At 37.3% G+C, this 14,041-nt stretch overlaps 1 protein-coding gene across 1 annotated transcript in view; it reads right to left on the bottom strand.

Moving 5' to 3' along the window:
- Positions 1–1,258: 1,258 nt before the first annotated feature.
- The window catches only part of THSD7B (thrombospondin type 1 domain containing 7B), a 953,717-nt gene continuing 940,934 nt past the window's right edge, over positions 1,259–14,041 (bottom strand). The window contains exons 26-27 of the mRNA XM_088842327.1: positions 12,573–12,660; positions 1,259–1,732 (exon numbers count right to left, since the gene is read on the bottom strand). Of these exons, the coding sequence (XP_088698453.1) occupies positions 1,651–1,732; positions 12,573–12,660 (170 nt within the window). The 3' untranslated portion in view covers positions 1,259–1,650. The remainder of the gene's footprint in view (positions 1,733–12,572; positions 12,661–14,041) is intronic.

Genomic DNA, 14,041 nt, shown 5'->3' with positions numbered 1-14,041 from the left:
CTTGGGCTTCCCGGAAGTCTTCTGAAGCTTTTTAGCCTAAGTGAAGTAATGAAAGGACAACTCTAGGAGTTGTTCCCTCAACCACAATATTAACATCAGCTATTCTCTTTTCATTGACTTTTTTCATGTAAAACCATGGTGCCATTGAAGAAAATCAATTAGTGTCAAAATGATTAGCAAAAGCAAAAGTCCCAATATAAGTAAAAACATTCTCTAACTTGCTCATTGTATCATATTTCTAACATTTCCATTTTCTCAGGCCACCGGTTCATTTACATATCAGTGTTTGCAATATTACACAGTGGTTTGTTCTAATGTTAGCTAAGCTTTAAATATGCCTTCAGAGCTATTGTGTGTAATCATGCCTGTCTCCATTTCACAGTGTAACCAATAGTATTGAGCATGTGGGGAAAGATTCCTTTTCTCTGTCAGTGATTTCAGCTGTCAGCCTCTAAAATAGTGACAGGGGGAAGCTGTTATTAAAGCTGTCTTTGTCAAATCATGGGCTCTTCACCCGGGAATAAGTCTACAACAGTCAACATTTCAGTCTCTTGAACACTTTATTTGTTATAAATACAAGTCAATACCACAAGATGGCACCTTCTTACTTTTCAACATCTACGATTACAAACATTCATCTTCATAAAATGGTTTCAGCTTTTTCATGTGTTGTTTTAGATATTATTGAAACCTTATAAAAGCAAGACTTGCTACAAACAGGATTGGTGTTCGATGTGTATTAAATGAGGTCAGATAATTAAATTCAAAAAAAGAATTTATAAATATTCAGATAAGAAAATTGAAATTACAAAAGCAGAGTTCGTCATCATTAAACTGAACTTCAACTGTGTGTGGCTAATGCTATATCTACATGGTAAAGTTTTTGTTAAAATACAGTTTTAGTAATTAAATAATTTACCTCTTTTTTCCAATATAACCTCTGATTTCATTTGTACACCCTAACATTCAATACACATTTCATTCAAAACCACCTAGCTTTCATCTAGTCCAGCAATTACACACATTTCATTTGTTTTCAATAGATGCAACCCATGAAGTGCCATCATCCTGCTGGCTACAAAACAAAATACAATTTGTAAAGGTAAAAACTCAGAATTTCTGAAATGGTAACCCATTCTCTCTATTTTCATGAAAATAGGCAATCCAATTTGAAAGTCTTTGAACCAATGTAAATTCTAGAAAACTCATTGTTGAAGTATGGGAAGAATAAGGATTTGCACTAATATAGTGCATAAAAATGCAGTGTCAGACTGATCATTTACAGTAAAAGCCTTGGCCTCTCCGGATTGTCATCATGCTGCTGAGGATAAAATTTACTTAAGTCTGTGGGAATTCCATCGTGTTTTCTTCCTCCCATTTCCAAACAGGAAGAGAAGGGTTTTCAGGTCCCTTGGGAAAATCAAAACCATTAAACACTCACACCCACAAACAACTGGAAAGCAAAATGGCAGACCTAATGATCCTTGACTCCATGTTCAAATGAAGTTGAGGCAATATTACTTTTGCAGTATTTGTATTCTGCCCAGTATATCACACCATGAGATTCCTCAAAAAACTGAGAAGTCTGAGAGCTACAAAATAGAAAGCGGTTAAGGCAGTTGATGTCTACATTTGGATTTCTTTTTCAGGTTACATGTCTAAGTCTCCATCGTAGGCTAAGGTCAGAGGCTTCTGTTGGGGAGGTGTGCTTTGATGTGGTTTTGGCTTCTTGCTGTAAAGGGAAAAGAATTCCTGAGATGAAGAAAGTTCACACAGCTGTTTCATCTGCCAAAGAGAACTGTGACGTACAGAAATCCAAGTGGTTAGACAAAAGACTGATTTCTCTGGACTGGCAGGTTCCTTTTTGGAATACTGGTGTACTTTAACCCCTAAACCAGGAGAAGTCTTTTTTCCCCAAAAAAATCTTAAAAATAGTTTAGTGGAAACAATGAACTTGGTAAAGGGCCACTTTCCTTTGTTTGTATGCTGTAATGTGAACATCTGCTGCTCACTAATTCCTAAGCAACTAAGACCTCCACAGCGCAGATGTTTTAACATCATAAGTAGCTAGAACAGCCAGATTCTCTTGCTTTACTCTGCTGCTGTTGTTAAGTAAACATACTTCTCTGGCTTGAAACCTGGCATCTAGCTGCCAAGTCACCAGAGTCTGTCAGGAGAATTTCACTGACGTTGTACCAGGCAAAACCATTCTCTTCCGGTCTCCGTGCTCCCTGAGTTTGATATCTTTGCCAGGTTAGAGGGGGCTGTTCTTGCTTCTCACACAGGGAGAAGCTGAAACCAAGTTACATTCCCCAAACTCTCAGTGATGTCCCAGACCTGGGGCAAACCATGCTTCATTATGTCTTTTCATTCTCAGTGTGGGTAAATGTCAACTAATGAGTATTTACAGTTGAATTCTGCTACACACGGCCTTCCCCACCATCATTCTGTCTCCCTTCTGTTCTCAGTGTCTAGGCTTTGCCGTGCCTTCAGAGCCCAACTCTATTTGGGTTGTCCTCACCAAGAGGGAGCCACCTCTGGCTTTGTCTCCACATTTCTATACTATTTATTTTATTGCGGCATGTTATTAATTGGATGCACATACTAAGTGCCAAGCCCTGTGCTGAGCACTTTACATAAAACACCTCAATAAATCCCTGGCCAAAAGTGAGAGGAGGCGGCACTGGGATTACCATTACTACTTGACAGAGAAGGACTAGAGAGGTTATTACCTTCCTCAAGTCACTAAGTGAGTGGCAGAGCCTAGAATCCAAATGCATCTAGTACACACAGGAAAAACACTTTTAACCCTCCAGTGCATTCTCCTTGTATCCACATTATTAATTAGGCACTTGGTAGAAACAACTCTTTTGTCTGTACATATAATTAATTTTTAATACTTTGAATCTAAATTAAAAACAAACATTTTAATCTCTACAGTGGAGTGGCATTTTGAACATTATGTTGCAACGTTGCATAATCATTACCCCAAAGGGAAACTCTTCCCACTAAGCAGTCTAGACTTTGGAACAGGTAGCCTTTGGGACACTTTCTTTTCAAATGAGAAACCAGCATTTGTCCAAAAGAGGAGACTAGTGCAATGCATTATATAAGGCTATATATTTTACAAAATGCAATGTATTGTAAAAGGAGCAATTAGGAACTGTTATGGACTCAATATTTGTATTAACCTTCCCTCAATCATATGTTGAAATCTTAACCCTTAATGTGATGGTATTTGGAGGTGGGGGCCTTTGGAAGGTGATAAGGCATTCTCTACCCCTGGCAACTGCCTATCAACTTTCTGCCTCTGTAAATTTGCCTATTCTAAATATTTCCTCTGGAATCATACTGTATGTGTGGCTTTTTGTGTCTGGCTTCTTTTACTTAATGGCTAAAAAGTTGAGAATTGTATGATGCATGAATTTTACCACAAAAGAAACACATGTTTGATAACATTTTCTAATAGGGAGAATCTCGTAGTTTAAAATACTGAGGTTCTAATTCAGGAGAGAAACTTTGTTTGAAGCAATTTATAGAGGCTAGAAGCAATTTATAGATGTTGAAGAGGTGAATTAGAAATGATTTCTAAGAAGCCTACTGACAGGAACCAGAGATCCTACAGTGTCCACAGCCACATACAGCGGGTGTCTATGTATGACCGAGTGCTGGACATGGGCTGCAGGCAAAAACATTCTCAACAGTGGAGAGGCAGAAATAAACTTCAAAATTCACTGCAGAGGTATACTCACCCTAGGCCTGTTCCCCTTCTCAAAGAATAGGGACTGCATAATTATCTGAATAACATCCAAATTTGTCTATATTAATATATATGTAGTCATATATAGTGGAGAAGGCAATGGCAAGCCACTCCAATATTCTTGCCTGGAAAATCCCATGGATGGAGGAGCCTGGTAGGCTGCAGTCCGTGGGGTCGCTAAGGGTCGGACATGACTGAGCGACTTCACTTTCAATTTTCACTTTCATGCATTGGAGAAGGAAATGGCAGCCCACTCCAGTGTTCTTGCCTGGAGAATCCCAGGGACGGGGGAGCCTGGTGGGCTTCCGTCTGTGGGGTCACACAGAGTCGGACACGACTGAAGTGACTTAGCAGCAGCAGCAGCAGCAGCAGCAGTCATATATAGTCACACTGCCAGGCTCCAGCTTGGGTTCAGAGCACACTAATCTGCATTTAAAGGGACTAAAAACTCACGCAAATGAGAATTTACAACAAATTGGAAGTGACAGTCTGTTATCCACCCTAGGGATGGTAGTAGAAGGTGTCCTAATGTCCAAAAGAATAAGAGGAATTTCATTTCGAATGACCATAGGGATCTTCTGCCTCCCCCACCTCCTGCTGTTTTAGGGGAAGAAAAGAGAGGGGCAAGGAATGAAGGTGTTTCCAGAGGTTCTGGTGCAGTCAGACCTTGTTGTTTGTCCATTCTATATTCAACAGTTTACATTTGGCAATCCACTCTTTTTTTTTTTTTTTTACGGAATTGGCTTCTCTAAAAAAATTATTTTATTGGAGTATAGTTGATTTACAATGTTGTTAGTTTCTGCTATTCTGCAAAGTAAATCAGTTATATACATACATATATCTACACTGTGTCAGATTCTTTTCCAATACAGGTCATTGCAGAGTACTGAATAGAGTTCCCTGAGCTATACAGTGATCCTTATTAGCTACCTAGGCTCAGGGGTAAAGAATCTGTCTGCCAGTGCAGGAGACTTGGGTTCGATCCCTGGGTCAGAAAGATCCCCTGGAGAAGGAATTGGCAACGCACTCCAGCATTCTTGCCTAGGAAATCCCATGGACAGAGGAACCCGGCAGGCTACAGTCCATGAAGTTGCAAAAGAATCATACATGACTTAGTGACTAAATAACAAGCATGTGACTCCCAATCTCCCAATATATCCTGTCCCACCTGGTAACCATAAGTTTGTTTTCTGTGTCTGTGAGTGTATTTCTGTTGGTAAGTTCATTTGTTTTTTTTTTTTTTAGATTCCATATATGCTGCTGCTGCTAAGTTGCTTCAGTCATGTCCGACTCTGTACGACCCCATAGATGGCCTCCCACCAGGCTCCCCCGTCCCTGGGATTCTCCAGGCAAGAACACTGGAGTGGGTTGCCATTTCCTTCTCCATATAAGTGATTATAATATTTGTCATGATATTTGTCTTTGACTTACCTCACTCAGTATGACAATCTCTGGGTCTGTCTATATTGCTGAAAATGACATTATTTTGTTCTAACTGGGTGATGGACAGGGAGGCCTGGCGTGCTGTGATTCATGGGGTCGCAAAGAGTTGGACACGACTGAGCGACTGAACTGAACTGAACTGAACTGAGCAACACTAGTAGTAAAGAACTTGCCTGGGAATTCACATGGACAGAGGAGCCTGGTGAGCTGCAATACACAGGGTCAAAAACAGTTGGACATAACTGAAGCAACTTAGCACACACAAGGTACATAGTAGAAAAATGGGAAAACGAAGTCCTGGGGTGTGGAGAAGAGGGGTAGAGAGGGATAGCTCTTTATGAAAAGACAACAGTACTGGTTACCAAAGGAGGTGGCGGTTAGAGATAAATTAGGAGATTGGGATTAATATATACACACTACTATGCATATATACTATGCTGCTGCTGCTACGTTATAGCAAGGAACTCTACTCAGTATCTTGTAATAACATGTAATGGAAAAGAATTTGAAAAGGAACACATATGTATATATATATATACACACACAAAAAGAAATGGCAACCCACTCCAGTATCCTTGCCTGGAAAATTCCATGGACAGGGAGGCTGGCAGCTATAGTCCATCAGGTCACAAAGAGTCAGACACAACAACTGAACTTGCACGTGCACACACACACACAAAACTGAATCACTTTTCTGTACGCTTGAAACTAACACAACATTGTAAAGTAAGTATGCTTCAATAAAAAATAAAATTCTACCCCCCAACTGCCCCCCGCCACCAAAGAGACAACAATATTGCCTCAGTTCAGTTCAGTCGCTCAGTCGTGTCCGACTCTTTGCGACCCCATGAATCACAGCACGCCAGGCCTCCCTGTCCATAGGAGACATCTAAACTTGGCCAGCCTCTAGGAGCTGTGCCTAGAAAATTCAGCTCAAACATTACTTGAATTTTTACACCAGTTTGCAGGTGTGGAATTGTGAACATTGTGCTCACCTCTAGGAAAAAAAAGGGGGGGCTCCTGGTGTGTAGGCCTGGGATTTTTGTGGTGTGTATTGGGATGGTTGTGATAAAGGCGTCATTTCATGACGTCTCTCTTCATACCATGTAAGCTCTCAATTGATGTATTAAAATTACAGCTATGAATGTGTGAGGGACTTCCCTTGTGACTCAGTTGGTAAAGAATCTGCCTGCAATGTGAGAGACCTGGGTTCGATCCCTGGGTGGGAAAGATCCCCTGGAGAAGGGAAAGGCTACGCACTCCAGTATTCTAGCCTAGAGAATTCCATGGATTGTATAGGCCATGGAGTCGCAAAGAGACAGACATGACTGAGTGACTTTCACACACATGAATGTGTGAGATCTGAGAACTTTTAGAGAGTTTAAAAGTTAGCAACCCCTGAATAATGTGGTAATTCTGCTGAGAAGTTGTGGCTTTAGAGCTTCCTGGCTGGTTAAAAAGAACCCTAAGAGGAAGAACTGAGTAGGGGCCTGCCCTCTGCAAAGTCAGCAAATAGGAAACTTTTCTTCAGAAGCCTCTGCTCCCTTTCCTTTCTTCCTTCCTGATCTTTATTAGGAAATTCATTTAGAAATCATTTTAAAATTATTTTTCTCTCTTCAACTCTGCTATCAGGTAAGGTGTGACCACCTCTCTCACACTAAATCAGGACCCATAAATGCCTGGCCCATGGGCTGCCGCCACCCCCAGGCATCCTGTGCCTGCGGTGGCCATCTCCCATCCATCACACACTTCTTTCCTGTTGAGCCCAGGAATAGCCTCATAATTCTTCCTAATGCAGCACTCTTGACAGCCACTACCACTTTTAGAGTTTGCACAAGGGAGAAAACCATTATGCAGCTCTGGCTGTAAGAGATCATTGACTGACACGTTTTAAAGTCACCTTTTCCATGATCATTTGCATTTTAGCAAAGGATAAACCCATTAGGCCAGAAAAATGAGTTCATTAGGAAAAGACAGGTAAGTGCTGGCACTTCTCACCACCCTTGATTTCAAGTCACAGGACCCAGACCAGAAGACACTAACAGTCAGCCACTCATGAGGGCTGAGCCTTGGAAGTGGCAGCACCACATTCAAACTTTTAAACTTGAGAGCCCATTACCTGCATTGTGCTGATCTACGTAGAATAGATGTAGTTCTCCAAGTAACTTCCAGGCACTATATCTAGATTAACTAAAAGCTCACCCAGTGGTCGTCCCCACTAAATGATCCCATGGATCTTTATTTCCAGGGGAGTTAGGGCATCAGTAATATTTCAAGAAACCCAAATGTTTATGGCAGACATACAAAGGATCATATCTAAACAAAGCAGTTCTTGAGAACACTATTTTTCTCTATTTTCTCAAAAACATTTCCAAATGTTATTATAAATTGCTTTCATCTAAAGTATACACCTAACACCTGGCATGTTATAGCAGCTCTCTTGTCCTAAGCTTTTTATTTTGGAGGAGTAAATATAAAATCTCCAAAACTGTCATCTTCTAACTCTTCTGCAAGCTATTTAATAGAAATAGATGCTGTGAAAACCTATTTGGATTCTTTAGGCAGCTCATATGTTAACAGTAAGTGTTTTGATATCAATAGGTCTGTTCCCAGGTCTATACCTTACTTTACTTGGGAAATGAAGATCCGCTAAAAAATGGAGAAGCTGTAGACATTAAGTTGAGTCTAAAGAGTTTTCAGGATTACTCAAGGACAAGAAATTACAGAGAGTGGAAGTCCAGTGGATAGGGGTTAAGACAAATCTGGAGCTGATTTTACCAGGCTGATACCCTTATATAAGTTATTAAACTTTTCTGAGTATGGCTTACTCCCTCTTTAAAATAAAGATGATATTAACAACATTTTATTGGATTATTGGAAAGAACAAATAAGGCAACCTATATAAAGCACTTTGACATATGTGAATATTAGATTTTTTCTTGACCTTTAAAGATCATGGGCAATAGATTTTTTTAGCTTATCTACTAATTTATTCATTCACTTATTTAATAAATATTTGTGAAACTTGTACTCTATAAAATAAGTCATTATACCTCTTCTCCCCGACCCCCACGTCCTTATGGTTTGGTAGATGGTGGAAGACGTTTATACAAGTAACTACAATGCCAGCATAGAGTAAATGCCACAGGGCTGGTGGCTTATACAAGTTATTCCAGGCTGTTTCATAAGGAAAAGTTGGCATTTAAATTTTTATTGGGAAGAACTGTTAGAATGCCAATAACTTATGAAAATTAATTCTAGAAGAATGAACTGTAAGGAGTAAACCATGCAAGCAGAAGCTTTCTTGTGAAATAAGATACCATACTATGTACCCTAATGAAAGGTAATGTCTCCCAAAACACTATCCTTCAGAAAGAGGTTGTAGTCTTATATTCAACTCCTATAAATATTATGAAAGATTACAATATAACAAGTATTTTAAATGGAGATCATAAATATACATGAGCAGTACAAATAAAATGACAAACTTCGCAAGTATATGTTAATAGATACTTGCATCTTGAGATAAAACCTCTGAAATAGCAACATAAAGATTGAAAGAAGTGTTGTATCTCAACCAACTTGGATGGGCATGAGTAAACTTGAAATATTGACTTCGATGTAGAATAAGATTTTAAATTCTTCAATGATAAAGCCACAAATACATCTAAGCCTATGCAACACACTGGGACATAGAGAAATAGTAGAAAATGAAGTTGAAAGAGTTGTTTGGGTTCAAATAGGGGAAGGCTTTAATTGACTTGCAAGGCAGCCAGAACATGACTTTCATGTTGCTGTCAATGGAAAGCCACTGCTGGCATTTGAGGAGGAAAGGGGCTGATCACTTGACTACATTTTAAGAAGACTAATCTGGCTACAGACAGTGGAAAGGAGGATTTATAGGGCTTCCAAATATGCAGCTAACTGCTACTTCCAATGGGGGATTATTAAGGGTGGATACTGAGGATGAAAAAAATAGATACACTATACATCAATATCTATATAATTTGGTCACTAAACAGTAAGGGATGATTCCCTTGACCTTTACATTAAAAATTCTCTAGAAAATTATGTTTGTTATCACAATTCATTGAGGTACCTATAATCAATCCCCAGAGCCTAAAAAGGGCTACAATAAGTATTTATTGAAGGAATGAATTATGGGTAATGTACTTTTAAGTTGAAAGAAAGGGAGAAATGTAAAAGGGCAGAATTTATGACTGTTAATTACATTTTAATTTTTACTCTTTTATATATTCAAGGAAGAAGGAATCATAGAATCTGGAATTGGGGATGTGACTATGAAGTAAAATACATCTCAGCTTTCACAGACTAATAGACTAGCTGATTATCTTAACTGTACTGGGCCATTGCTTTGAGAGCAGTTTCTCATCTATCAAGCCTTTATGTTCTTTGTTTCAATTTAAGACCTTTTCCTCATCTTTTCTAGTGGTGAATGCTTCCTATCACTCCCCCAAGCTCATATAAAGGTTTCCACTTCACATTTGTTCATTAAAACAGGATCTAGACAATACAAAATTAATCAGTTCAAACATAATTGGTCAAATCATTTGATTTTAAGGTAAATGACTAACTGAAGGTGTTACTTTTTTATTGCAACACTGTGGAAGTATTAGCTGGATAGCAATCCAACTTCTCAAAATTCAATCTCAATCACTATAGGTGGCAGAAAGAATTAAAGTCACTTGATTATCTTCACTAACTTTCACTGACCAAAAGCTAAGGCTTAAAAACCTGTGTAACCTTGGAAGTATGAGCTAAAATACAAAGACTGGATTCAAATTGAGATTAAAAACTTGGGCAAAAATTCTCAAGGAAACAGTTTGAGACAGATGAAGAATATAAATATCTCGATTTAGAGAAAAAAGCAAAGTAACACTCTGATCTTATGAAAATTAAAAGAAAATCCTTTGAAAAATTTCAGGAAGCTAATAAAATATTCTCAACACATTTAAAAACATTCAAAGGTATTTACTTCTGTCTGGTTTCAAGATCAGCTCATCAAATAAAATATATTCTATACAATAAACCAATCATCATTTTGTGAGAATAATATACTTTGTAAGTGAACTAGTCACTTACAAAACAGGGTTCCTGGAATGGACAATCAAATTTTCTTTTATAGTTGGTCACTGTAGATAAACACCTGGCTCTACTATCCAAAATATACTAATTGGTTTTTTGAACCAACTGGTCAACTTAACATACTTGGTGAAAATGGGTCAGTTTGAGAAGAAAATTTAAGAACTAGAATTTTCTCAGCCTTGCGTGCTATTAGAGTTACCTGGGGCTCTTTTAATTACTCCTGCATGTGGCCAAGTTGTCTGGATACTTAAATCAGAATCCCTGGAGCTAGAGATACCAGAAAGGAAATTAAAAAAAGTACCTTGTAAAATCTTACCCCCCTAAAATAAAATATTCAGGAATAAACCTGATCAAGAAGGTGAAATAAACCCACAAACCTATGGTCAATTCATCTTTGACAAAGGAGGCAAGAATATACAATGAAAGAAAAAAAAAAAAAAGGCTGTTCAGCAAGGGATGTTGGGACAGCTGGACAGATGCATGTAAATCAATGAAGTTAGAACACATTCTCTCACCATACACAAAAATAAACTCAAGAGGGCTTAAAGACTTAAACATAAGACATTATATCATAAAATTCCTAGAATAGAGCATAGGCAAAACATTCTCTGACATAATTTGTACCAATATTTTCTTAGGTCAGTCTCCCAAGGCAATAGAAATAAAAACAAAGATAAACAAATTGGGCCTAATCAAACTTACAAGCTCTTTGCACAGTAAAGGAAACCATAAACAAAACGAAAAGATAACCTACAAATGAGAGAATATATTTGCAAATCATGTGACTGACAAGGGATTGATTTCCAAAATGTACAAATAACACACACAATTCAACAACAAGAAAACAACCCAATTAAAAAAAATGGGCAGAAGACTTAAGTAGCCACTTCTCCAAAGACATACAGATGGCCAATAGGCACATTAAAAGATGCTCAACATCACTATTTATTAGAAAAGTGCAAATCAAAACCACAATGAGGTATCACTGCACACCAGTCAGAATGGCCATCATTAAATACTCTACAAATAGCAGATGGTGGAGAGAGCATGGAGAAAAGGAGACCCTCCTATATTGTTAGTGGGACTGTATTAAATAAGTTGGTGAAGCCACTGTGTGAAACAGTATGGAAGTTCCTCAGAAAACTAAAAATAGAAATACCAAATGATCCAGCAATCCCAATCCTGGCCATACATCCATACAAAACCTTAAAAAAATACATGCACCCCTATATTCATAGCAGCACTATTCACAATAGCCAAGACATGGAAAAAATCTATATGTCCATTGACAAATGAATGGATAAAGAAAAGTTTTTTACAAATATGCAATGGAATAGTACTCAGCCATAAAAAAGAATGAAATAATGCCATTTGCAGCAACATGGATGGACCTAGACATTAACACAGTAAGTGAAGTAAGTCAGAGAAAGACAAAAATATCCTACGATATCACTATATGTGAAATCTAAAATATATAAATGAAACTGTCTATGAAACAGAAACAGACTCATGGAGATATAGAACAGATGTGTGGTTGCCAAGTGGGAGGGTGGTAGTAGTTGTAAGCTTTTATGTATAGAATGGATAAACAACAAGGTCCTACTATATACAGCACAGAGAACTATTTTTCTATATCCTGTCCCCATAATGAAAACGAAAAAGAATGTGTGTGTGTATACATATGTGCGTGCTGAGTTGCTTCAGTCATGTCCAACTTTTTGTGACCCTATGCTCTATAGCCTGCCAGGCTTCTCTGTCAATGGGATTCTCCTGGCAAGAATCCTGGAATGGCTTGTCATTTCCTTCTCCAGGGTGTGTGTATGTATTTGTGTGTGTGTGTGTATAAACTGAATCACTTAGTCTAACAGCAGAAATTAATACAACATTGTAAATCAACTACACTTAATTAAAAAAAAAAAAAGAATCTCTGTGGTTAAGTCCTGGTACTCATAGGTACTAGGAAATTCCAGTGTGTTAAAATGGTACTGATCTAAATCAAAATTGTAAAATGGGAAAGCTCTGATTAATAAGTTGCCTCGTATACCTGTGATATATGAAAGCCAAATACAAAAATGTTATTTCAAATGAGGACAATAAAGATAATACTTCCCCACTTCAACTATTTAGCAATTCTAACATTGGTGATTATTTGTGAGTTTAAGCATCCTGTTATAATGACCAGATTTCAACATAAGTTTTCTTTTAGTATAATATGCCACCAATGAAAATATAGAGCATAAACTTTTTACTAGTTAGTACTTACCAAACAAGGTAGGAAGTAAATACTAGGAAAATCATGATAAGAAAACCACCACCTGAAACGCCATAAACCCAAATTTTCACTCGGCCATCTGTTTAAAATAAAAAATAATAGGCTTAGCATACAAAAGCTTTTATTTCTCATTTAATTAGTGTATTATTTATTTCTCATCTGAATTCTGAAATTTGCATGAGTCAGAAGCATACGTGGAAATATTCACATGTGACAACTATCAAATGTCCAAAAAATAGGTGAAAATATTAAATATAGGTTATCAATTTTTTCACAGTGCCAAAGACCAGAAATCAGTACTTCATAAAATCTAACAACTGGCAGGATATTTTGAATTTATTTTCATTTATATATACTTCTAATACAAAAGTATTACAAAACATATCCACATGTAGAAGTATATATTATTTTGGATTTGATATCTGCAAGAGGTTAAAAAAAAAAAAGAACCAAATAGTCTGATCTATTTTGTGATTTTTAACTATATGACATACACCTTGACTGTATGTATGGTATGTGTATGTATAAATTTGAGTTGTTTCTGGAAAACACATGGTTTTTGCTATGTTTTACATGAGCACACAGTTAACTAAACTTAGAATTGCACTGATAATAGTAATGCCTTAGCATCCCAAAAGGAATTATGTTCCTTTCTGAAAGATGTACACATAAATCTTCATTATACTACATTGAAAGTAATTAACTGTCGGTCCAAAAAAACACATATCAGATTCTTAAGACCTTTATGGGATAAAAAACAAAATCTATTGTAAACATTTGTTTGAAAGAAAATCACTATTACTTTCAATTATATTGTGACTATTACAGTTTTTGCTTACAAGACACTTTCAAGCGTCAATCGGGTTTTAGAATGAGTTTTCACCATAGTAATGACCTTTTTTATGGTCATAAAACTTTTAACAAAGCTTTGATTTTGATCTCTTTTAAACACTAATGATGTGATCCCCTATTCTGAATTTTTTACATTGGCCATTAAAAAAAGTCTTCCCTGAGTGAGAATGCACCTTTCATCTTATTACCCCTAAACCTCATAGAGCTGAAGTATTGTAAGATCCAGTGCTTTTAAATCCCTGTTGCAGAGGTATGTGATCTGGGTGACCTTTAAATCATGTTACTTAAAGAAGAATTAATATAGCTGTTTATAAGAAGCTAATGCTGTATAGCACAGAGGGCTTAGCTTGGTTCTCTGTAATGACCTGGATAGATGCGGTGAGGAGGGACGTTTAAGAAAGAGGGGATATTTGTGTGCATGTGATTGATTCACTTCATTGGACAGCAGAAACTAACATAACACTGTAAAGCATTTATACTACAATAAAAAATAATTTAAAAAGATATATAGTGGAAAATTAGTCTTCTTGCCAATCTCTGAGCTCCCTACCCAGGTGCTACCACTGTTACCAATTTATGAACCATCTCATAGTTTTCTCCACAAATGC

The sequence above is a fragment of the Moschus berezovskii genome, chromosome 2, assembly GCF_049115385.1.
Source record: "Moschus berezovskii isolate FMDL1 chromosome 2, NW_MosBer_1.0, whole genome shotgun sequence".
Classification (NCBI taxonomy): domain Eukaryota; kingdom Metazoa; phylum Chordata; class Mammalia; order Artiodactyla; family Moschidae; genus Moschus; species Moschus berezovskii.
Note: the sequence above shows the minus strand (reverse complement) of the source record. Positions and strands in the feature narration are given on the sequence as shown.